This window comes from Rhinolophus sinicus, chromosome 6 (genome assembly GCF_057876585.1).
Source record: "Rhinolophus sinicus isolate RSI-liver-muscle chromosome 6, RSI-T2T, whole genome shotgun sequence".
In the NCBI taxonomy this organism is placed as follows: domain Eukaryota; kingdom Metazoa; phylum Chordata; class Mammalia; order Chiroptera; family Rhinolophidae; genus Rhinolophus; species Rhinolophus sinicus.
In genome coordinates, this window is record NC_142506.1 from 46,227,958 (window position 1) to 46,250,810 (window position 22,853).

The following is a 22,853-nucleotide window of genomic DNA, read 5'->3' on the forward strand; positions in this document are numbered from 1 at the left end:
CCATGACACTTGGGGCTTCTGGAGTTTTTAGGATACATGGAGGGGCGGAGCTGGCTGGGATCAGGAGGGCCCAGTGATTTCCTAGCTCTGCCAGCCTACGCTGGAGCCAGGCACCAGGTGGGAGAGCTAGGTCGTCAGCAGAGCAAAGAGCCAGCGGGGCCCGGGGTCACTGCACAAAGCAGGGAGGGGTTGCTGCCTGGAGCTCCTCTGCAGAGTGGGCGGGATCAAGTCTGCGGCTGGGGCTAGGTCCGGATGCATCCCGCCCATCTGCTGTAACCACTTCTCTGGATGCAGCTTCTCGCCCACCTAATCACAGGTCAGTCCTGGCATCTTTGTGTCCTCGTGCTGGTGTTGTTGCCCTGCTCATCGAAAGGCCCTGCCTCACAGCATCACAGCCCAGCAGGAGGTGAAGCGAGTCTACGAATAACCCCAGGGCAGGGCAGACAATCAGTGCCTTGGAGGAGTGCAGGCTCTCTGAGCGCAGAGGAGGCCCTGACCTCAGATCGGGCCTGCAGAGACTGTCTGCCCAAGCTGGAGCCTCCTGTGTCCTCGCTCACCATGAGTCAGCCCACCCTGCACTCAGGAGCCAGACATTGGAGCAGGCCCCTTCCCCAAGGCCACGTTTGATGGCCAGTCCCCTTGGCCCACCCTTGGACACAAAGCCCAGCCAAGGGAGCCTGCCCCTGGTGTGGACAGGGATCTGATGCAGGTCAGTATTCTAGGTTCCGCTCCACAAGAGGGAGAGCGGAGGCATCGGACAGGAGTCCAGCTGTGGTCGCTGAGTCATCAGAACACAAGCAGGCAGCTATTTCTGAACTAAGTGGCATCAGATCTCTCTCCTCACCTTGAGTCCAGCGTCCTGGCCTCCAAAGCCTTCCTCTGAGATGAAGCCAGTGGGAGGCGAGAGCCCTGGGCAGAAGGGAGTCGGCCAGCAGGTTTCCTCACTCCAGGTACCCTGCAGGCAGAAAGGGGTGGGCTGGGAGGAGGGTAGCGCAGACAATTCTAGAAACTCTAGAAGGCTGGGTCCTGGGAGTCCCTCCCTTCCTGCTTTGAGCACCTCCTACATAAGCTCTGTACTGTGTTAGGCGCTGGAGATACACAAACCAGAGACGGCCTCTCCCTGTTAAGGAACCTGGTGGGAGACTGAAAATCGTGACTGACATGTTCTGAGTACTTACGGTACCCGCCACCAGGTCCTGTTACAAGCTCTTTACATGTATGAATACCTTGAAACTTCACAACAACCGTAAAATATGTACTATTCTTATCTCCATTTTAAAGATGAAATGGCTGATCATGGAGAGATTAAACAATTCACCCAACTGAAACCATCTGTGAGCAGTGCCCCCTCGCCATACTGATTTCCAGCGTTGGAAGGAATTTGTGGAAGCTGGCGTGTCCATTTCCCAAGGTGGAAGAGAATCATCATTTCCTGAGTCCCGACTGGGGACCGGACCTTACGTAGTCCCTCTACACTATGACCTGTGTTGGCACTTAGCTAGGTCTCTGAAGGTCCCAGCACATGGAGGAGTGGCCCACCCCAGGGGTCCATCCAGGAGCCCCCTCCTGGCCATACTGCTCTCCCAGGGCAGCTGCTGTGGTGGGCCCTGGAGTGGGCCACACCCTGTGTCTGCCCCTGAGCACAGGACGGAGTCCTGACGAGGCTCCACAAAGGAAGCAACCAGGCATCCCATTCGCATCTCTGCGCCTCTCCTTTTGTTCATCACGACCCCAGCTCTGGGCCCCACGTGCTGTCTGGCCACCATGGAGCAGTCATGGAGGTGCCTGGAGGGCACGTGTCTGGAAGCCCACTGGTGACATCCAGGGATCCTGCCTCTTGATGTCCTGCCAGGAGCTATCCAACCTCCCTAGAGAAAGTGGAGAGATCCACGTGGGACCCTAATGAGTCTCCGTTTGTCCTGGGGATGCACATCGCTGAGGGGAAGGGACACGTGAAGATAAGAAAGGCCACCAGGTCTTCTGTCTAACGGTTCTCGTTTCCTGTGCTTGTTCTTGGAGTCAGGGAAACAGGTTACCAGTCACTCCTGACAGATTGGGACAACGAGCTGCCCACTGATGGGAGTTCATTTCTTTCATTCCTGAAACTTTCTCTCCTGTTGGAAACACCAGCACTGGCTCCACTGGGAAAGCTTCTGAATGCTGCAGACTGACTTATTTGGGTAAAATTCCACTTCTGGTGCCTGGCACTACTTTAAGTCATTATTTGTGAACTCTGGTAACCACAAGCATAATTTGTTATTCTTACTATGTTATACTGTAAAGGACTATGAAACACGGTTACTGTTTCAGAGTGAATTAATTAAACTGGTCTGTTTTCTGACTATTGAAAATCTTAGCTGGCTTTTATGTTTTTCATTATTTATTTTGAATGGATTAAGTAAAGGTCTTCGCATAATTTACAAAGGACATACTTTGTAACAGTATTTTTCAAACCACGTGGATTATGAGTATTGAGTGGATCATAATGTAATAAAAACAAACTTAGTTGGTTATAATCAGCATTTCTTTTTTTTTTTGCAGTGGAAGATCAGAAAAGATAGAATAGAATAGAATAGCTCACACATGGTAAGGGGAGTACTTTCATCAAATATTCAAATTAGTTATATATGTGATTATATATGGAAAACATATTTTTCCCAATTTTTACATTGACATAATTTACAAACTGTGAAATTCATTATTTGTATTGTGTAAACTTTAACAAATGTAAATGTATTTCTATGTCAAAAAAGTGAGAAAACCACATAAAGCAAAAGTCGGCTTAACTGGAAATAATCGGAAAGGAAGGCTAAGGTTCTTTTAAGATCATTGGAGGCAGTGGCAGATGTCTTATCTAGGAAGATAATTTCATACACCCCAAATTTTAAAGCCAAACAGGACCTTGGAGATAATCCAGTCCATAGTTTTCAAAACTTTCTTTTACAGTGACAACATTTTTATAAAACAAATCTAACATGGAACCCCAACAGATAAAAGTAGAGTTGCTTTGCACAGTGACCAGGAAACACAGTTTGAAAACTGCCAGTAGGGCCCACCCCTCCCGCGCCCAAATTAGGAAACTAAGGCCAGCACAGGCTGAGTGACCATTTGAGGTTGGCCACTCTTATGGGTAGAACTGGAGCTCAGACTCGAGTTGTTGACTGTCCCAGGCTGTCTTGGCCTCAGGGAATCATAAGTACTACGTAAACCCGCCAAAGGGATCAGATGCCTTCTTGGAACGGTGCAGTGGAACTATAGACATTCACACACCAGATCAGAGGGAAGGTTGGCCAGTGACCACCACGCATGGCAGAAACATATGTCAGTGTTAGAAGGCTGGAACAGGTTGTTTGGGCAACATAGGTTCTTTACAGAGGCTCAATACAGGCCCAGGGCTGGAAGCCCCCCGAATATGAGGAATTGGCCAAGCTACCCGTCCCTAATGCTACCCCATTCCTAATGCTCCACCCTGGGCCTGTCTGCCTTTCTCCTCCTAAGGGGACATGGCTGGTCCCACCTGTGAGTTGTCGTTTAAATATGGCCACTTAGTGGTAGGACAAACTGGTTGTTTTCTTGCTTTTCTCTTCTGGGACTCCTCTCTTACTTCCTTTCTCTTTGGTTTGCCAGTGGGAGTGGGGAGTAGGCAGGGAAGCTGTTAGGTGCAGGCCAGGAAGTATAAAGCTCATGCTCATGGGTTTTAAGTCCAACAGTAAAGGCTTGTTACTCTCTATATCTTCCGTGAACTTAGTTCAGTGTTTGGACTGTAAGTTAAGAACACAAAACCCAGCAATTCTTTTTTATTATTATTATTGTTCAGTTACACTTGACACTCAATATTATTTTATATTAGTTTCAAGTATGCAGCATAGTAGTTAGATATTGATATAATTTATGCAGTGATCCCTCTGACTAGTCTAGTACCCACCTGGCACTATACATAGTTATTACCATATCATTGACTGTATGTCCCATGCTGTACTTCATATCACTATGAGTATTTTTTAACTACCAGTTGTATTTCTTAATCCCTTCCCCTTTTTCACCCAGCTCCCCAACACTCTCCCTTTTGCAAACCATCAGTTTGTTCTCTGTATTTATGAATCTACTTCTCTTTCGTTTGTTTGTTTGTTTTGTTCTTTAGGTTCCACATATAAGTGAGATCATATGATATTTGTCTTTCTCATTCTGACTTATTTCCCATAATATAATACCCTCTAGTTCCATCCATGTTGTCACAAATGGTAAGATTTCATTTTTTATGACTGAGTAATATTCCAGTGTGTGTGTGTGTGTGTGTGTGTGTGTGTGTGTGTGTGTGTGTGTGTGTGTGAGACATTATCTTTAGGTTGTTTCCATATCTTGGCTATTGTAAATAATGCTGCAATGAACATAAGGATGCATATATTAATATCTTTTCGAATTAGTGTTTCGGGTTTCTTCAGATAAATACCCAGAAGTAAAATTGCTGGGTCATAAGGTAGTTGTATTTTTAATTTTTTAAGGAACCTCCAACTGTTTTCCATTGTGGCTGCACCAATTTGCAATCCCACCAACAGTGCACAAGGGTTCCCATTTCTCCGCATCCTCACAAACACTTGTTATTTGTTGATTTATTAATGATGGCCATTCTGATAGGTGTGAGGTGATATCTCATTGTGGTTTTAATTTGCCTTTCCCTCTGATGTTTAGTGACATTGAGCATGTTTTCATGTACCTATTAGCCAGATGTATGTCCTCTTTGGAGAATTGTTTATTCAGGTCCTCTGCCCATTTTTAATTGGATTGTTTGTTTTTTGTGCTGAGTTGTATGAGTTTTATTATTATTATTATTATTATTATTATTATTATTATTATTTGGTTGGTGCAAATGTAATTGCGATTTAAAAGGTTAAAAACATTGCAATAACTGCAGTTACTTTTGCACCAACCTAATATATATAGATTTTCAATATTAACCCCTTCCTTATCAGATGTGTCATTGGCAGTAGGCTGTCTTTTCATTTTGTGGGTGGTTTACTTTGCTGTGCAAAAACTTTTCTGTTTGATGCAGTCCCATTTGTTTATCTTTTCTTTTGTTCCCTTGCTCAAGGGGATAGATCAGCAACAAATATTCCTATGAGCAATATCAGAAAATTTACTGCCTATGTTTTCTTCCAGGAGTTTTATGGTTTCAGGTCTTAAATTTAAATCTTTAATCCATTTTTAGTTTATTCTTCTATATGAAGTAAGAAGATGGCCCATCCTTGTCTTGTTCTTGATCTTAAGGAAAACACTTTTAGCTGTTCCCCTTTGAGTATGATGTTAGCTATGGGTTTGTGATGTATAGCCTTTATTATGTTGAGGTATGTTCCCTCTATCCCCACTTTGCTGAGAGGTTTTATCATAAATGGATGCTGGATTTTGTCAAATGTTTTTTTCTGCATCTATTGATATGATCACATGATTTTTATCTTTCATTTGTTTTTGTGGTGTATCACATTAATTGATTTGTGAATATTGAACCCACCTTGCATCCCAGAAATAAATCACACTTGGTCGTGATATATGATCTTTTTAATGTATCAATCAATTTGGTTTGCTAATATTTTGTTGAGGATTTTTTCATCTATGTTCATCAGGGATATTAGGCTATACTTTTCTTTTTTTTTTTGTAATGTCTTTGGTTTTGGAATTGGGCGTGGTTGCCTCGTAAAATGAGCTTGGGAGCTTACTCTCCTCTTGAATTTTTTGAAATAGTTTGAGAAGAATAGGTATCAATTCTTCTTTGAATGTTTGGTAAAATTCACCTGTGAAGTCATCCAGTCCAGGACCTTTGTTTGTTGGGAGTTTTTTTATTACTGATTCAATTTCATTAGTACTAATTGATTAGTTCCAATGTTCTGTTTCTTCTTGATTCATTCTTGGAAGATTGTGTTTCTAGAAATTTATCCGTTTCTTCCAGATTGTCCAATTTGTTGGCATATAATTGCTCATAGTATTTTCTTATAATCCTTTGTATTTCTGTGATTTCAGTTGTCACTTCTCTTTCATTTCTGATTTTATTTATTTGGGTCCTCTCTCTTCTTTTCTTGATGAGTCTGGTTAAGGATTTATCAATTTTGTTTATCTTTTCAAAGAACCAGCTCTTGGTTTCATTGATCTTTGTATTTTTTTTACACTCTATTTCATTTATTTCCACTTTGATCTTTATTATTTCCTGTTTTCTACTCACTTTGGGCTTTGCTTGCTATTATTTTTCTCATTCCTTTTAAGTGTAATAAGAATAATTTATTTATTTGAGATTTTTCTTTTCTATTGCTATGAATTTCCTTGTTAGGACTGCTTTCACTGTGTCCCGTCGATTTTGGGTCATTGTGTTTTCATTTTCATTTGTCCCAAGGTATCTTTTTATTTCTTCCTTGGTGTTATTGTTAACCCATTCATTATTTAGTAACATGCTTAGCCTCCACATGTTTGTATCTTTTAGTTTTTTTCTTGTAATTGATTTCTAGTTGCATGCCATTGTGGTTGGAGAAGATGCCTCGTAGGATTTCAGTCTTCTTAAATTTATTGAAATTTGTTTTGTGGCTTTATGTGGCAGGTGCCCTGTGGGGCCAAGTGGCTCAGTCTCCCTGGTCACCTGAGCCTGGTACTACAGGAGTGTCTATTGTGTGGATTGTGTGGATTCTCCGTTATAATTGAGACTTGATTGCTATTGGCATGTCAAGTTGACTGGCTGTGGGGTTTGGCCACATCCACAGCTTACAGCTTCTGTGGGGGTGGGGGGCTTACCCCATGGAGCAGGATTCACCCCAGTGTGGCTCTGGTGCCTGCTGAGACTGCCATTTGGATGTGCTTCTTGTGGGGCTAATTGACTGGTACTCTGCAGTGGTCTGAAGCTAACCTCCAACTATGTTGGTTCTGGGGCATTCTGTGAGGGGCTCTGGTGCAGGCCCAGGTCAGCCATTGCTTGTGACCAGCCAGGAACTACCTAGTAGGAGTTATAAAGCAATCCTCAGTTTGTTGTCCCCTCTGCTAAACCAGGAGGCATGTGGGAGAGGCCACACTGTGAACTGCGAACAGCTACCACCAGTGACAGGCCTGGGGTAGCTCCACAAAAAGCCTAGGGCACCCCGAGGCCTACTGCTGCCTGCCAGCTCCCATAAGGCTCAGCCATTGATAGTCTCATGGTTTGAGAGTTTGGTGGGGTGGGGTCCTAGGGAATCAGCAGGATGAAGCAATGGAGCTCACCAGGCCAATGCAGATTTAGATTTGGCCATGTGGGAGAGGGCTCAACACAAGAAAGGTGGCACCCACCTGCTCACTGCAGGGGAAGAGGACCCCACACAGGGAAAATGGCAACTGTCTCTCCAGCCCTCACTCTGAAGCCACACAACTCAGTGTCTCCCTGTATGTGACTCTTCCCAAGTCACTGTACCTCCACCAGAGCCCAGGGTGAGTGCCTGCAAGCGAGTGAGTGTGTGTGTGCATGTACTTTAAGAGGTCGTCTGGGTTTCCTGCAGCCTTTTATCCCACCCTGACTGCCAGAAACCCCAGTGTTTTTCACAGCCATATGTTGTGGGGTCTCCTCTTCCTGACACCAGTACTCCGGGATGAAAAGCCCAGTGTGGAGCTGATGTCACTCTCTCCTCTAGAGGGAACCTTGGCAGCCAAGATATCCCTCCTGATTTTCAACCATCACATGCAGGTGTGGAGCCTGTTCTGCAGCTCTGCCTTCCTACCAGGCTCGACATGGCTTCTTTTTTATATCCTTAGGTATAGGATTTTCTGTTCAGCTAGACTTCAGATGGTTCTCCAGGTTGATTGTTCTATAATTGTAATTTTAATGTGGTCACGGGAGAAGGCAAGCACAGTGTTCATCTACTCTGCCATCTTGGATCCTCTGCCAGCTATTCGTTATGTGTGAGTTTCCAGGTATCACTGAGTTAGGTCATGATAGCCTAACTCCAGCACAGAGTTTTAAATGGTTAGGATTCTCCAAATTCTAGTGTGTGCTTGCACACCAGTGCACAGTTAACTTTCTAGAATAATTTTATTTACGTGAATTTTTTAATATGTACCCCCCCCACATTCCCACTCCAAGAAAAAGTGTGCACTGAACAATATCAATACTCAGATGATCAAGCAGCAGGACCTCTGATTTTAAAAGGAGTATAGGAAGGTTGTTTTTTTTCCCCTGGGGATGGAGGAAGAGGGTAAGATGAAGATGTTTTGGTTGAAACACAAGGTAAGAGAGCACACAAGGCTGAGAGAGTTAAGTATAGAAAAAAAGAAACAGCACTCAGTACTTAAAATTAAGGGGAGGAAGTTGAGATGACAAGTGGCACCACCTCTTTGATAAGTGGAAGTTGACAGACATGAGGAGTGAAGTTAGACAGGGATATTTAACAATATTTAATTGGTATCTATTTGACTTGTACATGACATTGCAATATGCACAAAGTAGAGATCAAAAAAAATCAAACAGACAAATATTTATTGGGTATTTTGTTGTGACCTGCCCAGTAGAATGAGTGTGGACAGGTTAATTTGAAGTGCTGGCAGTGACCCAGACAGACACAGCCCAGGTCCTCCAGGAGGCATATGAGATGACGAAATCTGTCAAAGCCACATTCAAATGAAAGGAAATGGATTCTGGATTACATGTACTGCCCACCTGAATTGGAATACTTATGTGAAAGTTTTGTATTTTACATTTGTAATACAACAGTCTCCCCTTATTCACAGGTGATATGCTCCAAGAGCCCAATGGATGCCTGAAACCACAGACAGTACTCAGGCCTATATATACTGTTTTTCCCATATATATACATACCTGTGGTAAAGTTTAATCTATAAATTAGGCACAATAAGAGATTAGTAACAATAACTAATACTAAAATAGAACAATTATGACAATATACTCTAATAAAAGTTACATGAATATTGTCCCTCAATATCTCATTGTACTGTACTCACCCTTCTTTTTGTGATGATGATATGATAAAGTGCCTGTTTGATGAGATGAAGTGAATGATAGATGCACTGTTTATTCTGGAATTATCCATTTAACATTTTCAAACTGTGTTTACTGCGGGAAACTGAAACAACAGATGGCAGAGAGCACTACTGTATAAAAGAATAGCGGGATCCAGTTCAAAATGGCGGCGTGGGGTGAGCCTCTGTAAAGCTCCCCTGGAATTTACAACTAAGTGAACAACAATAACTCCACAAAGGACTCCCTGCACAGCAGACAGGCAAGACGAAGAGGCCCACTACTGAATTCACCTAAAGGTGGGGGAATCGTGCGAGCGGGAGAGGACAGAAGGGAGAAGGGCAGAGACATAGCCGCACGGGCAGAGGACACAGACCTACCTAGGTGCTCCGAGCTCGCTGCTTCCCGGAACTACCGCAGCTGCGGGAGAGGGAAGAACTCGGACTGCTAGGGCTCTGCTTATGGCCCACAGGGCTGAGGGGGCAGCATAAAACATGGCTGAACCCAACGCTCACGGCAGAGACCTCGGAGAAAAGACTGAGGGAAGAAGGCTGAAAATGGTGGTTTAAGCCCTCACTGCCGAGCAGAGAACGGAAGCCTTAGGTACTGAGACTAGCCGCCCCCTCCCTACCCTCCCAGAGCTTGCCCCGCCCCCACCTGCCCGGTGCTAGAAACGGAACAGTAGCAGTGTCAGAGCAAAACAACAGAATAGTTGCTGTTCTGAGAACTGTGGACCGCAGACACAGATTCACAGCCCAACTAATTCCGGCAAAGGGGAGGGAGCTGTGGAAGCAGGACCGGCTGTGGTGGTGGTCACTGCCATTGCTCTGGGCCATCTCTCACAACTCACCCTGCCCCTGACCCCACCTATCTGGGCGAATCCCTGCAGGAGTAAACAGAACTGCTGAAACATACGTGCTCTGTATCTGGAGCTGGAAGAGCTTTGGAACTTCAAAAGCTCTCCGCATACCCACACGGACACTGTGCCCTGTGACCCAAGCGAACTATTAACAGAGGAAAAGCCCGTCTCCCAGGGAATCCCCCCATTGTGTGAGAAGCTGGAATAGTGCAGAGAAAACATAGCACTACCGTGTGAAAGAGAAATAAAAGGCTGCAGTCAGAGAGAAAATAAAACATTCTACCAACAAGTACTGGAAAACAAAAGAAAGACCTCTTCCTATCAACCTGTTGCAGAAGCCACTCCTGTAGATGTCTAGGGAGAGAAATAGTATATCAGTCATTGCCATGAATAACAAAGGCAACAAGACAGCTCAGAAAGTAAGTGAAAAGTCTCCAGAAAAGAAACTTAAAAAAAAAAAAAAAAAAGAAAAAGAAAAGAAAGAAACTTAAAGATATGGAAATATGTGACTTAAATGACAGAGAATTCAAGATTGCAGTTCTGAAAAAACTCAACGAGATGCAAGAAAACACAGAAAGGCAATTTAATTAACTCAGAAACACAATCAAAGAACAACATGAGCATTTTACGAAAGAGATTGAAATTTTAAAAAAGAACCAAATAGAATTTCTGGAGATTAAGAACTCAGTAGAAGAAATTAAAAATGAAATAACCAGTTTAGGTAGTAGAGTTGACCAGATGGAGGAAAGAATCAGTGACATCAAAGATAGAAACCTGGAAATGACACAGATGGAAGAAGAAAGAGACTTGAGACTTAAAAGAAATGAAAAAACTCTACAAGAACTTTCTGACTCCATCAGAAAGAGCAATATAAGAATAATGGGCATACCAGAAGGAGAAGGAGAGAAGGGAACAGAGAATATATTCAAACAAATTGTCAATGAGAACTTCCCAAATTTGTGGACAGAACTGGACCCTCGAATCCAAGAAGCAAATAGAACACCTAGTTACCTCAATCCCAACAGGCCTTCTCCAAGGCACATTGTATTGAAGCTGTCTAAAGTCAATGACAAAGAAAGAATCCTCAAGGCAGCCAGGGAAAAGAAGACGGTAACTTACAAAGGAAAGCCCATTAGATTATCATCAGATTTTTCAGCAGAAACTCTACAAGTCAGGAGGGAGTGGAACCAAATATTCAAACTATTGAAAGAGAGAAATCATGAGCCAAGAATAATATATCCAGCAAAGATATCCTTTAGATATGAAGGAGGAATAGAGACCTTTCCAGACATACAAAAGCTGAGGGAATTTTCTAATACACGACCTGCACTACAAGAAATATTAAAGGAGGCTATTCGACCACCATCAACAGGGACAATTTGTGGCAACCAAAACTCAAAAAGGGGGAGAGTAAAGGCCTGAACCGGAATATGGGAATGGAGAAAGTAAGCGTGCTGAAGAAAATGGAATACTCTAAATATCAAACTCTCTTTTACATAAACTTAAGAGTAACCACTCAAAAGAAATCCAGAACTGAAATATATACTGTAATAAAAGAAGAAACAGAGGGAAACATCATAGAATACCACCACACAGAAATAATAGACAACAACAAAAAGGCAAAGAAACAATGGAGACACAGCCTTACCAGAAAACTAAAGATAGAATGACAGGAAATCCTCACATATCAATAATCATCCTAAATGTAAATGGACTGAACTCACCAATAAAAAGGCACAGAGTAGCAGATTGGATCAAAAAACTAAACCCAACCATATGCTGTCTCCAAAAGACACATCTCAGTTACAAGGACAAGCATAGACTCAAAGTGAAAGGGTAGAAATTGACACTCCAAGCAAATGGTACCCAGAGAAAATCAGGTGTAGTCATAATGGTATCAGATGAAACAGACTTCAGGATGAAAAAGATAACAGGAGACAAAGATGAACATTTCATAACGGTAAAGGGGACTATACAACAAGAAGACATAACAGTCATCAATATTTATGCCCCCAATCAGGGTGTACGGATATATACCAAGCAACTATTAACAGAACTAAAAGGAGAAATTGACCAAAACACAATTATACTAGGGGACTTAAATACATCATTGACAGCTATGGATAGATCATCCAAACAGAAAATAAATAACGAAATAGCAGCCCTAACTGACACATTAGATGAAATGGACATAATTGACATATATAGAGCATGTATGTTGACATATAAAACATCAGACTATACATTCTTTTCTAGTGTACATGGAACGTTCTCAAGGATAGACCATATATTGGGACATAAAATCAGCCTCAGCAAATTTAAGAAGATTGAAATCATACCAAGCATATTCTCTGATCACAAGGCTTTGAAATTGGATATCAACTGCAAAAAGAAAGCGGGGAAAAAACACAAATACATGGATATTAAACAACATACTTTTAAAGAATGACTGGGTCAAAGAAGAAATTAGAGGCGAGATCAAAAGATACATAGAAACAAATGACAATGAAAATACATCCTACCAAAATTTTTGGGATGCAGCGAAAGCAGTTTTAAGAGGGAAATTTATATCATTACAAGCCTATCTCAAGAAACAAGAAAAATCCCAAATAAATAACCTCATGTTACACCTTAAAGAACTAGAAAAAGAAGAACAAGTGAAACCCAAGGTCAGCAGAAGAAAGGAAATAACAAAAATCAGAGCAGAAGTAAATGAAATAGAGAACAAAAAGACAATAGAAAAAATTAATGTGACAAAGAGCTGGTTCTTTGAAAAGATTAACAAAATTGACAAACCCTTGGCTAGACTCACTAAGATAAAAAGAGAGAAGACACTGATTAACAAAATCATAAACGTAAAAGGGGAAGTTATCACGGACACCACAGAAATACAAAGGATCATCCAAGAATACTATGAAGGACTATATGCCACCAAATTCAACAACCTAGAAGAAATGGACAAGTTCTTAGAAACATATAGCCTTCCAAGGCTGAACCATGAAGAACTGGAAAATCTAAACAGACTGATCACCAGTAACGAAATTGAGTCAGTCATCCAAAACCTTCCCAAAAGCAAAAGTCCGGGACCAGATGGCTTCACTAGTGAATTCTACCAAACCTTCAAACAGGATCTAATACCTATCCTGCTCAAACTCTTCCAAAAAATTGAAGAAGAGACAGTACTCCCTAACTCATTTTATGAGGCCAACATTACCCTGATACCAAAACCTGGTAAGGACAACACAAAAAAAGAAAACTACAGACCAATATCTCTGATGAATACAGATGCAAAAATCCTAAACAAAATTCTAGCAAATCGAATACAACAATGCATTACAAAGATTATTCATCACGACCAAATGGGGTTCATCCCCGGGGCACAAGGATGGTTCAACATCCGCAAATCCATCAATGTGATACACCACATAAACAAAATAAAGGACAAAAATCATATGATTATATCAATTGATGCAGAAAAAGCATTTGACAAGATACAACATCCATTTATGATTAAAACACTTAATAAAATTGGTATAGAAGGGAAATACCTTAACATAATAAAGGCCATATATGACAAGCCTTCAGCTAATCTCATAATTAATGGTGAAACACTGGAGCCCTTTGCTCTATGTTCAGGAACACGACAGGGCTGTCCCCTATCACTTCTGCTTTTCAACATAGTTTTGGAAGTCCTTGCCTGAGCAATCAGGCAAGAGAAAGAAATAAAAGGCATCCAAATTGGGAATGAAGAAGTTAAATTATCACTCTTTGCAGATGACATGATGCTATATGTAGAAAACCCTAAAGACTCCACCAAAAAGGTATTAGAAACAATCAACGAATACAATAAAGTGCTGGCTACAAAATCAACGTACAAAAGTCCATTGCATTCCTATATACTAACAATGAAATCTCAGAAAAAGAAATACAAAAAACAATTCCTTTTCCAATTGCAGCAAAAAGAATAAAATACCTAGGAATAAACTTAACCAAGGATGTGAAAGACCTATGTGCTAAAAACTATAAGACATTTTTGAAAGAAATTGAAGAAGACACAAAGAAATGGAAAGACATTCCGTGCTCATGGATTGGAAGAATCAACATAGCTAAAATGGCCATATTACCCAAAGCAAAATACAGATTTAATGCAATCCTCATCAGAATCCCAATGGGATTTTTTTAAAGAAATAGAACAAAAAATCATCACATTTGTTTGGAACCACAAAACACCCCGAATAACCAAAGCAATCTTAAGAAAAAAGAACAATACTGGAGGTATCACACTCCCTGACTTTAGCTTGTACTACAGGGCTACAATCATCAAAACAGCATGGTATTGGCAGAAAAACAGACACATAGACCAATGGAATCGAATTGAGAACCCAGAAATAAAACCACATAAATATGGACAGATAATTTTTGACAAAGAAGCTAAAAACATACAATGGAGGAAAGACAGCCTCTTCAATAAATGGTGCTGGGAGAATTGGATAACCACGTGCAAAAAAATGAAACTGGACTGTTATTTGTCACTATGTACCAAAATTAATTCAAAATGGATCAAAGACTTAGTATAAGACCTGTCACAATAAACTGCATAGAAGAAAACATAGGTACTAGATTTATGGGCCTTGGGTTCAAAGAGCATTTTATGAATTTGACTCCAAAGGCAATGGAAGTAAAAGCTAAAATAAGCGAATGGGACTATATAAAACTTAAAACCTTCTGCACAGCAAAAGAAACCATCAACAAAGTAAAGAGGCCACCAATAGAATGCGAGAAGATTTTTGCAAACAGTGCCTCCGATAAGGGGCTAATATCCAGAATATACGAGGAACTCATGAAACTCAACAACAAAAAAACAAACAACCCAATTGAAAAATGGGCAGAGGACCTGAAGAGACATTTCTCCAAAGAGGACATACAAATGGCAAATAGACATATGAAAAAATGCTCAACATCACTAATCATCAGAGAAATGCAAATCAAAACCACAATGAGATATCATCTCACCCCAGTCAGAATGGCTATCATCAACAAGACAAATAGTAACAAGTGTTGGAAAGGCTGTGGAGAAAAAGGAACCCTTATACAACTGTTGGTGGGAATGCAGACTGGTGCAGCCGTTATGGAAGGCAGTGTGGAGGTTCCTCAAAAAAATTACGAATAGAATTACCATATGACCCAGCAATCCCTCTCCTGGGTATCTACCCAAAAAATCGGAAAGCATTTATACATAAAGACACGTGTGCTCCAATGTTCATTGCAGCTTTGTTTACGGTGGCCAAGACATGGAAACAACCAAAATGTCCTTCGATAGATGAATGGATAAAGAAGTTGTGGTATATATACACAATGGAATACTATTCGGCGGTAAGAAAAGATGATATAGGAACATTTGTGACAACATGGATGGATCTTGAGAGTATGATGCTAAGTGAAATAAGTCAAACAGAAAAAGCAGAGAACCATATGATGTCACTGATATGTGGTATATAAACCAAAAACAGCAAAAGAACAAGACAAATAAATGAGAAACAAAAACTCATAGACACAGACAATAGTTTAGTGGTTACCAGAGTGTAAGGGGGGTGGGGGTGGGAGATGAGGGTAAGGGGGATCAAATATATGGTGATGGAAGCAGAACTGACTCTGGGTGGTGAACACACAATGGGATTTATAGATGATGTAATACAGAATTGTACACCTGAAATATATGTAATTTCACTAACAATTGTCACCCCAATAAATTAAAAAAAAAAAAAAGAGAGAATAGCGTAGCAGGTATAAGTACAGGTTTTTAATTCGTCAGACTTGGATTTAATTCCCTGCTCAGCCAATTATTAACTCTATGACCTGGGACATTTTATTTAACCACTCTTAGCCTCAATTTCCCCAGAGGTAAAATGAGTTAACGACAATCTTACAGAGCTTTGTGAATAGGAAATGAAATGATTTATGTAAAGCCTTAACACAGTACTTGATACATAGTAAGTGCTCAAAAAATGGGTACTGTTATATGATGTTTTAGTCATGGTGTATATAATAAATGTTGATTGAGGAACTTGAAACAACACATAGGAATGTTATGTTGTAACAAAAGATCGTATTAATATATAAATGAGATTCTTTTGCTTTAAGCTTATTTATGCTTGATTTTTACAAAGAAAGGGATGGCTTTTATGAAGAAGAGGATGGCTTAGTGACGTATTGTAGTGTCATCTCTAGGGGTCTCAGGACAAGTTTTCTGTAGGGGGTGAATGGTGTGGAAGTTACCACTAGAGGGCTCTGCAGAGACCCTACAATCCTTTCTTTGGGTGTAGGCCTGAGGGAGCAACCCCTCCAATCCCTGGCTTTTTGGAGACTCAGGGGCAATCTGTTCATCAGGCTGTTTAAGAGGGCAGGTAATAAGAATAATCTGACAATAACAACTGCTAGAAACCACTTCCTCCAGAGACCTGGGGTTGACAGGTGCATGTTACCCGAAACAGCTGGTAGGTGCCAAGTTATGGAAACCCTGCTGCTCTCAGGTCACTCTCTGACTCTACCACTCCAAGAAGTTACCTTCTGGAGGACGAGAATGATATTGTACAGTAGAATATCAACTTCAAGACAGGAAACAAGGTAGAGTGGAGGTTCTGAAACTCTGGGTGGTAAGGACTTAACAGTAACAACAAAACCCACCTTGAATCACTACTAAACCTTCAGATTCCCAGTGGAGGCTGGAACCAAAACTGATGTGTGTGAAATGAGATGCCCATAGGCCTTTGTAGTTCTGGGGCCACATAAGCCCTGTGCATCCTACCTGCTGGGACAATGGTAGGGCACCTTTGGCGATGTACTGTCATTGGGATAAATGCCCCTGGGGACTCGGTGGTCACTCAGGGACCAGCTGGCCAGTGATGCAGTACGTGTGTCATTGCTTTTTAACCAGCATCATTGGCCAATAGCTTGCACAGGTCTGAATGTGATCACCGAGTACCTTCCGAAGCAAATGCCAGCTCTGCCGCTGCAGCAGGAACCAGAAGCTGGGCAGAAACAAGCGATCTCTGCCTCCTAGGGAGTTGGGCCTCTCCCCACTGGGGCAGTGGGGCAGGAGTAGAAACTCCTGGAGCCTTTGTTTTCTTGGGTCTGCTTTGCTTCTGCAGACTTTGCATCTTCTTGCTGAAAGAGCTGTCCACAGGGCCACACAAAGTAATGTGTCCCTACACTCTTTCAAAAAAGTTAATGCAAGCGTCGTGGGGAGCTTGGCTTTTTTCTGACTCTTCCCCTAAACCAACACTTCAGGACTTTGTGCAGGGAAGAGTCACTTCCCCATCCAAAGTCTAACGCCTCCCTTTCTAAACTTGTGAAACCCCGAGGCCAAGTTGTCAGGGCCCCCTCCAGTTCGCTGGTCCTATTCAGGGCTGATCCGGGCGCTGGTGACAGGCCTGGAGGCTTCAGCCAGGACCTGCCTCCAAGGGAGGGACCAGCTGCGGCATGGGCGTCCCGGGCGGGGGCGGAGCAGGTGAGCCCGGGTGGGCGTGGGGAGCGCACTTGGCCATGACGTCGGAGTTTGCAGCAACCTCCAGGCGGGAGGCTGTGCGCGCGTGTGGAGTGGCTGCGGGCTGGGAAGATGTGCTCCGCGGGGCAGCCCCCGCAGTGAGCGCGGCGACAGGAGCACAGCCGGCAGCCGGGGCAGGGCCTGGGCGGGGAGCCTGGCGCTCCTGCACCGAGGAGGCCGCTGGCACCGGGGGGCGCTCGGCCGGCCCCAGGATGTAGGCGATCCCGGCTCCCGCAGGCGGACAGCTCACCATGAAGAAGCACTCGGCCCGGGTGGCCCCACTCAGCGCCTGCAATAGTCCGGTCCTGACCCTCACCAAAGTGGAAGGTAACATCTGGGCGGGGGCGGGGGCCTGCACCCAAGCGGAGTCGCCCCCTTACCCAGCCGCCCAGTTTGGGGGCTGCGGGCGCCGCAGGAAGCGCCCCTGCAGTGCAGCTGCCTGCGGGGGTGGCACCTGGGAGCTTCCAGGATGCCCTGAGCTGCTGGGGGGTCCGCGCGGCTGCCCAGGGTGCCGCAGCCAGCGCAGCCCTGGCTCCTTCCTGCACAGCCCTCAGCACATCTGGCAGCAACAGCAGCGGTGGCCTCAGCTCTTTCCCCGCCTGTCCTGTGGCACTCGCCAGCTGGGTAGGAGGGGGTCACCCAGACACTAACCAGTGCCCCCCACGCACGCACTTGTGTTTGGAGCGTCCCCCTCCCCCGCCAGCGGACCAGAGTTGTTGCTCAGCTGGTGGAAGCAGGAGACAGCTGCCGCAGGCTGAGACATCTCCCTGTACTCTGAACCTCCCCAGCCCGCCAGCCAAGTGACTGCCCAGCCCCAGCTCCGTGGGAAATGGCAGGACATGCAGATGAAAAAGCCACCAGCAGCCTGTAAACGTGTTCAGGCCCCATTCAGGGGATGTGAGGCAGACCAGGAGAAGAAGCTCACCAACGTCCCTAGACAGCTGTGCCTTACTCAGACACAGCAGTCACCCTGCCAGAGCGGAGGGGCCCTTGCTTCCAGATGTGTGAGGGGGGGGAAGCAGAAAGAGACCCATCTCAGTCCTTAACTCCTCCACCCACGAGGCAGAGGTGCAATGACCCGGTCTCCGAGAGCTGGCCAAGTTGGCCAGGTGAGGGCTGGGAAGGGACAGTCAGTGACCTGGGAGAGGAAAGCAGAGCCCCTCAGTTCCAGGCCCTCACTTACCCTGAACTAACGGCCTGTTTGTGTGGGGTGGCCATGGGCTCCTGCCACACCCTTGGGACTACAGCCGGGAGCCTGGACCTCTATATGATGGCTTCTGAGGACCGTGTGTCCCCTTGTGAGTTCTCATTTGTTACTGTGACAGTGAGGACCAGTGAGAGCAAGACGGAGGCTAGCAGGGCAGCTGTATGCTCTATGTCCACAGAGGCCTGCCAGCAGCCATCCTGGCACCATGTCCCCATCCTACAGATGAGGACCTTGAGGCCCAGAGTGTGGATCAACTTGTGCAAGACCTATAGCTCGTGGGTGGTGAAGCGGGATTGGGATTCTGGGCTGACTGATCCCAAACCCATGCTTTTCAGAACATCATTTTTGCAGTAACTTGCAATGATGAGTATTTACCTATTTCTTGTCATTTTCTCCCCCTCCCAGCCTTAGGAAACACTTAGTATCAGTCATGTACATATGAATTTAGGGAATGTGCTACCTCTCTGGTGGGGTGGGGTGCATTTTCCAGCCTTCTGGGGGGACTTTGCCCAGCTATACCTGTGAGCTGTGGAGGGGAAGGGTTGGCTATTTCCCTTAGGGAAGCTGGAAGGTCTGCTCACTCAGGGGCTCCTCATAGGACGTCGACCCACCCTCACCATTTAAGTAAGGCAGGTTGGTCTTCTCTCCAAGCAGGGTGTCTCCCTCCAGCAGCCCCCAGCCCACCTGGGCAGGGCAGGTCTAGCTGCGCTCCCCTGGACAGGGATGGCGAAGCTTCCCAGACTGGGCAGTGACCTGAGATGGCTGCAGGAAGCTGTGAGTGACATGCCAGGCACAGGTACCCCCCTCCGGCCAACCAGGCCCGGGCTTTGCCTTCAGGGATTGAAAATGGGGATCCCCTTCCCTATTCCCTTAGGGCTACTGCCTCCTGGTTCACACTAACGACCTTAGTAAACCACGGGCTTGACTTTTTAACCAACTTTCGCATATATATGTCTGTGGGTGACAGAAAGCATATTAAACTGAGAATTGGAGAGAGCAGCGCGCAAGACTGTTCTCTTTCCCTAGACAGTTTGACTTGTATAAATTGTAAGTGCCACACCTCAGTGTCTTCCACTGTGAAGCAGAAGTTACACCCTACCTCAGCAGACTTTGGGAAATGCAGTGAGGTGGGATAGGTGACAATAGCTAGCATGTGCCTGGCACACAGTAGGTGCTTAATAAATGTCTGGCAGTCCTCCAGTCACAGACTGTCTTGCACCTCAGCAAACCTTCTGAAGTGTACGTGTGTGGACGGTCTCTGCAGAGTTCCCTAACACTAGGAAGCCTAAAATTCCCTTTCTGTGTGGGACACGTGTGTCCTTCCACAAAGCCTGCAGGTCGGGGCCTGGTGAAACCCGCCCTCCATAAGCCTGTGCTTCCCTGTAGCTCTCTCTCTCTCTCTGACTGAGTTTTCTTCTTGTTGTTTTTGTTCAGTTTGGCTTTTGGTGTTTGTTTGTTTGTTTTTAAACTATTTGCATCTTGTGTGCTTGTTTTGGAAGTGTTGAATCCATTTCTTTTGCCTTAGATGTGCAGGGTACAGTGGTCTCTGTGCTGTGGCTATTTCTGTGTGGATGGCAGACAGGCCACAGTGACGGAACCCAGCCAGCAAGGACTATTTATTAGCCTGTGGAGTGTGCCTTCTAAGGGGAGGCAGGAAAGCACCAGCATGTGGTACATATAAAACCAAAATAGAAAATGAGATGCTGGATTGGACTCTGACACAGGAAGATGGGCCTGATGACTTCATTTACCTGGCAGATTCTTCGTGTGACCCTTCTCTGTGTCCTTTGTCACAGGCCCTGAAAACGCAAGAATGAACAATGCTAGGTTCGTTCTCTTCAGGAAGTTTCAATCTAGTGGGGGAAAGACGTATACAAGGGTGCCAAAAAAATGTATACACATTTTAAGAAAGGAAAACTGTATTAAAATTGTAATACTCAATATATACCGATAACAAAAGATGAATACAAGTCACGTGTGACTTCTGCAATTACAAGCGGTGCTCAAAGTGGTTACCATCAGCGTCCAGACATTTCTGAATACAGCAAACTACTGCTTAAGCAACGTTGACCAAAGTGTCCACTTGTATACATTTTTGACCAAAGTGTCCACTTGTGTACTTTTTTTTGGCACCCCTGGTAGATAGGTAAGTGATGCAGTATGAGGTAGTAAGTTTCGGTTCAGAGCTAAGAACAAAGCGTCACGAGGATGCTGATAATTGCGTGATCTGAGGAAATCTGAGGAGTCCTTCCCGAGGAGGAAGCCTCCTGAGGTGGAGCCATTGCACCTGAAGTGAAGAAACCGTCAGGCGCAGGGGGGCTGTGGGTGCACAGGTTCAGCCGGGTGCCCACGGACAGTGTAGCCAAGCCTCTGACAGGACTGCAGGCTTGGAAAGTGGTTTCCACCAGGCTGATGGCATCTGTCCTGCCTGACAGCACAGCTTGTTTTCATATCCTTTTCCTGGCTTTCCCATCGAATGCAGACACTGAATATTGATTAGTAACAAATCCCTCGTAGAGTACTATTTACTAGGATCGTGTATATTCACAACCAGCTAATTCATGTTCAATAAAATTGCATTCAGTAGGAATTAGTAGTTGAGACCAGTGTAATAAATTCCCCCAGGATGCCAGCAGCATGTGGTGTTATGGAAAGAGCGATGGCTTTGGGGTTAGACTGGACGTAGTACCCACCCCTCATGCTGAACCAAGAAACTTAGGCTAAGTTTCTGGAAAACTGGAAATCAGTTTTCTCATATGGAAATGAGGGTGACAATACATCCCTCTTAATAATGAGAGTAATAGTTTTTGCTAATGACACTACCATGTTGCAAGCACTTTGCTTGGGGAGAGTGTCATACATGATCTCTGTTCCTCCCAAAGGAAGGGTAAGCATGTTGCCCCAATTTGCAGATGGAGAAACTGAGGCTCAGAGAAGTTATTCACAGAAGGTCATGCAGTTAGAAAGCAAGGGTGCTAGCTTCACATCCATATCAGCTTGGCCCCAAAACATTGCAAAGCCTTTGCACAATTGAATTTCATTTGAGTAGCAGTGAGCTCATGGCACTTTGTATGTGCTCTGGAAATGTTTGCCCCTATAGCTCCCGCCACAGTACACCTCGGAGGTCTGGACCACCACTTGGGCTCGCAGAGCTCACTCCTGTTGGTGATATTCTCAGTGTCCCTGCTGTAGGACAGTTAGCCACCCTGTCTCAGCTGTCCCCACTGTAGGTCTGGCTACTTTCTTTCCATCAATTGTCATCCCGGGAGGCTCAGTTATTGCGTGTGGAGCCCCAGCCCTGCTGGCCCCACCTAAGAGGTATCTTTAGAGGTATACTGCCAAAGCATTCCTGTACCCAAATATTTCCCAGGTTGGCTTGCCCTAGGCCTGAAACCGCACCGACAAAAGGCATTCATGTATTGATCCTAATTGTTACCTAATACATGCAAGAGAATGAGCCAGATGTTACTGGGCAAGCTAAGAGGAGTCGCATGTAATCCCTGACCCAAAGGAGCTTCCAAACAAGGGAGAAATGTCACAAATGCACTAAGGAATGATTCCAGGTTGAAATGGAATTTTCTAAAAATCCCATGAAAGGAATAAAATGCTGTTTCAACAAAGGGCGAGCTCACGTTGACTGGAACACAGCTGGCCACATGCAGCGTCCCTGCCACCATCAACCCTGCTTTGCCCAAATGACGTAATCTAATGGAACACTTTCCCGCTGAGTCTGGATGTGGCCTCACACCCTTCTCATCACCAAACCCCAACTGATGACTCTGTATTCATTGGCGCTGATCTTTCTGGGAGCAGGACCACAGTGCCATGTTGGAGGATGTTCCTCTGCCCTCTGCTGTTAGAGGTGGGCGGTAAGAACACAGTGTTCCTGGCACAGGGGGCTCCATGGACAAAGGTGCAGAGTTAGGAAAGGGTGGCAGTGGCAGAGACCTGCAGGTGGTCTGCTGGGCTGGGGCTTAAGTTCTCTAAAGAAGTGGGGGGGGGGGGGAAAGGGGCCGAGGTCAAGGCTGACCACAGGCAAGTGCTGAAGCCACAGGAGAGTAGATTGAAAGAGTCAGGAAGGGGGAGCCATAGAAGAGGAGAAAGACTCCATCTGAGACCGTCTTATATAGCTGTCCTGTTCAAAATGGGTGATGAAATCGATTTCATCAATCACAATGAATACTTTTAATAAAAGAATTAGAATAGAATAAAAACTACTAAAGTATATCCCGTACAACAAGAATCAAGGTTGAGCTGTGATGTTTTTAAT

The 22,853-nt window shown here is 44.5% G+C and overlaps 1 protein-coding gene across 3 annotated transcripts in view; it reads left to right on the forward strand.

The window, feature by feature from the left end:
- The window catches only part of SLC35F3 (solute carrier family 35 member F3), a 291,248-nt gene that overhangs the window by 195,185 nt on the left and 73,210 nt on the right, over nucleotides 1-22,853 (forward strand). Inside the window, exon 1 of one of the 3 annotated variants that reach the window (XM_019746953.3) lies at nucleotides 17,381-17,703. The exons of the other annotated variants lie outside the window; for them this stretch is intronic. Within the exon in view, the coding sequence (XP_019602512.3) occupies nucleotides 17,628-17,703 (76 nt within the window). The 5' untranslated portion in view covers nucleotides 17,381-17,627. Of the gene's footprint in view, nucleotides 1-17,380; nucleotides 17,704-22,853 lie in introns of those variants that run through there. 3 annotated transcript variants of the gene reach the window in all.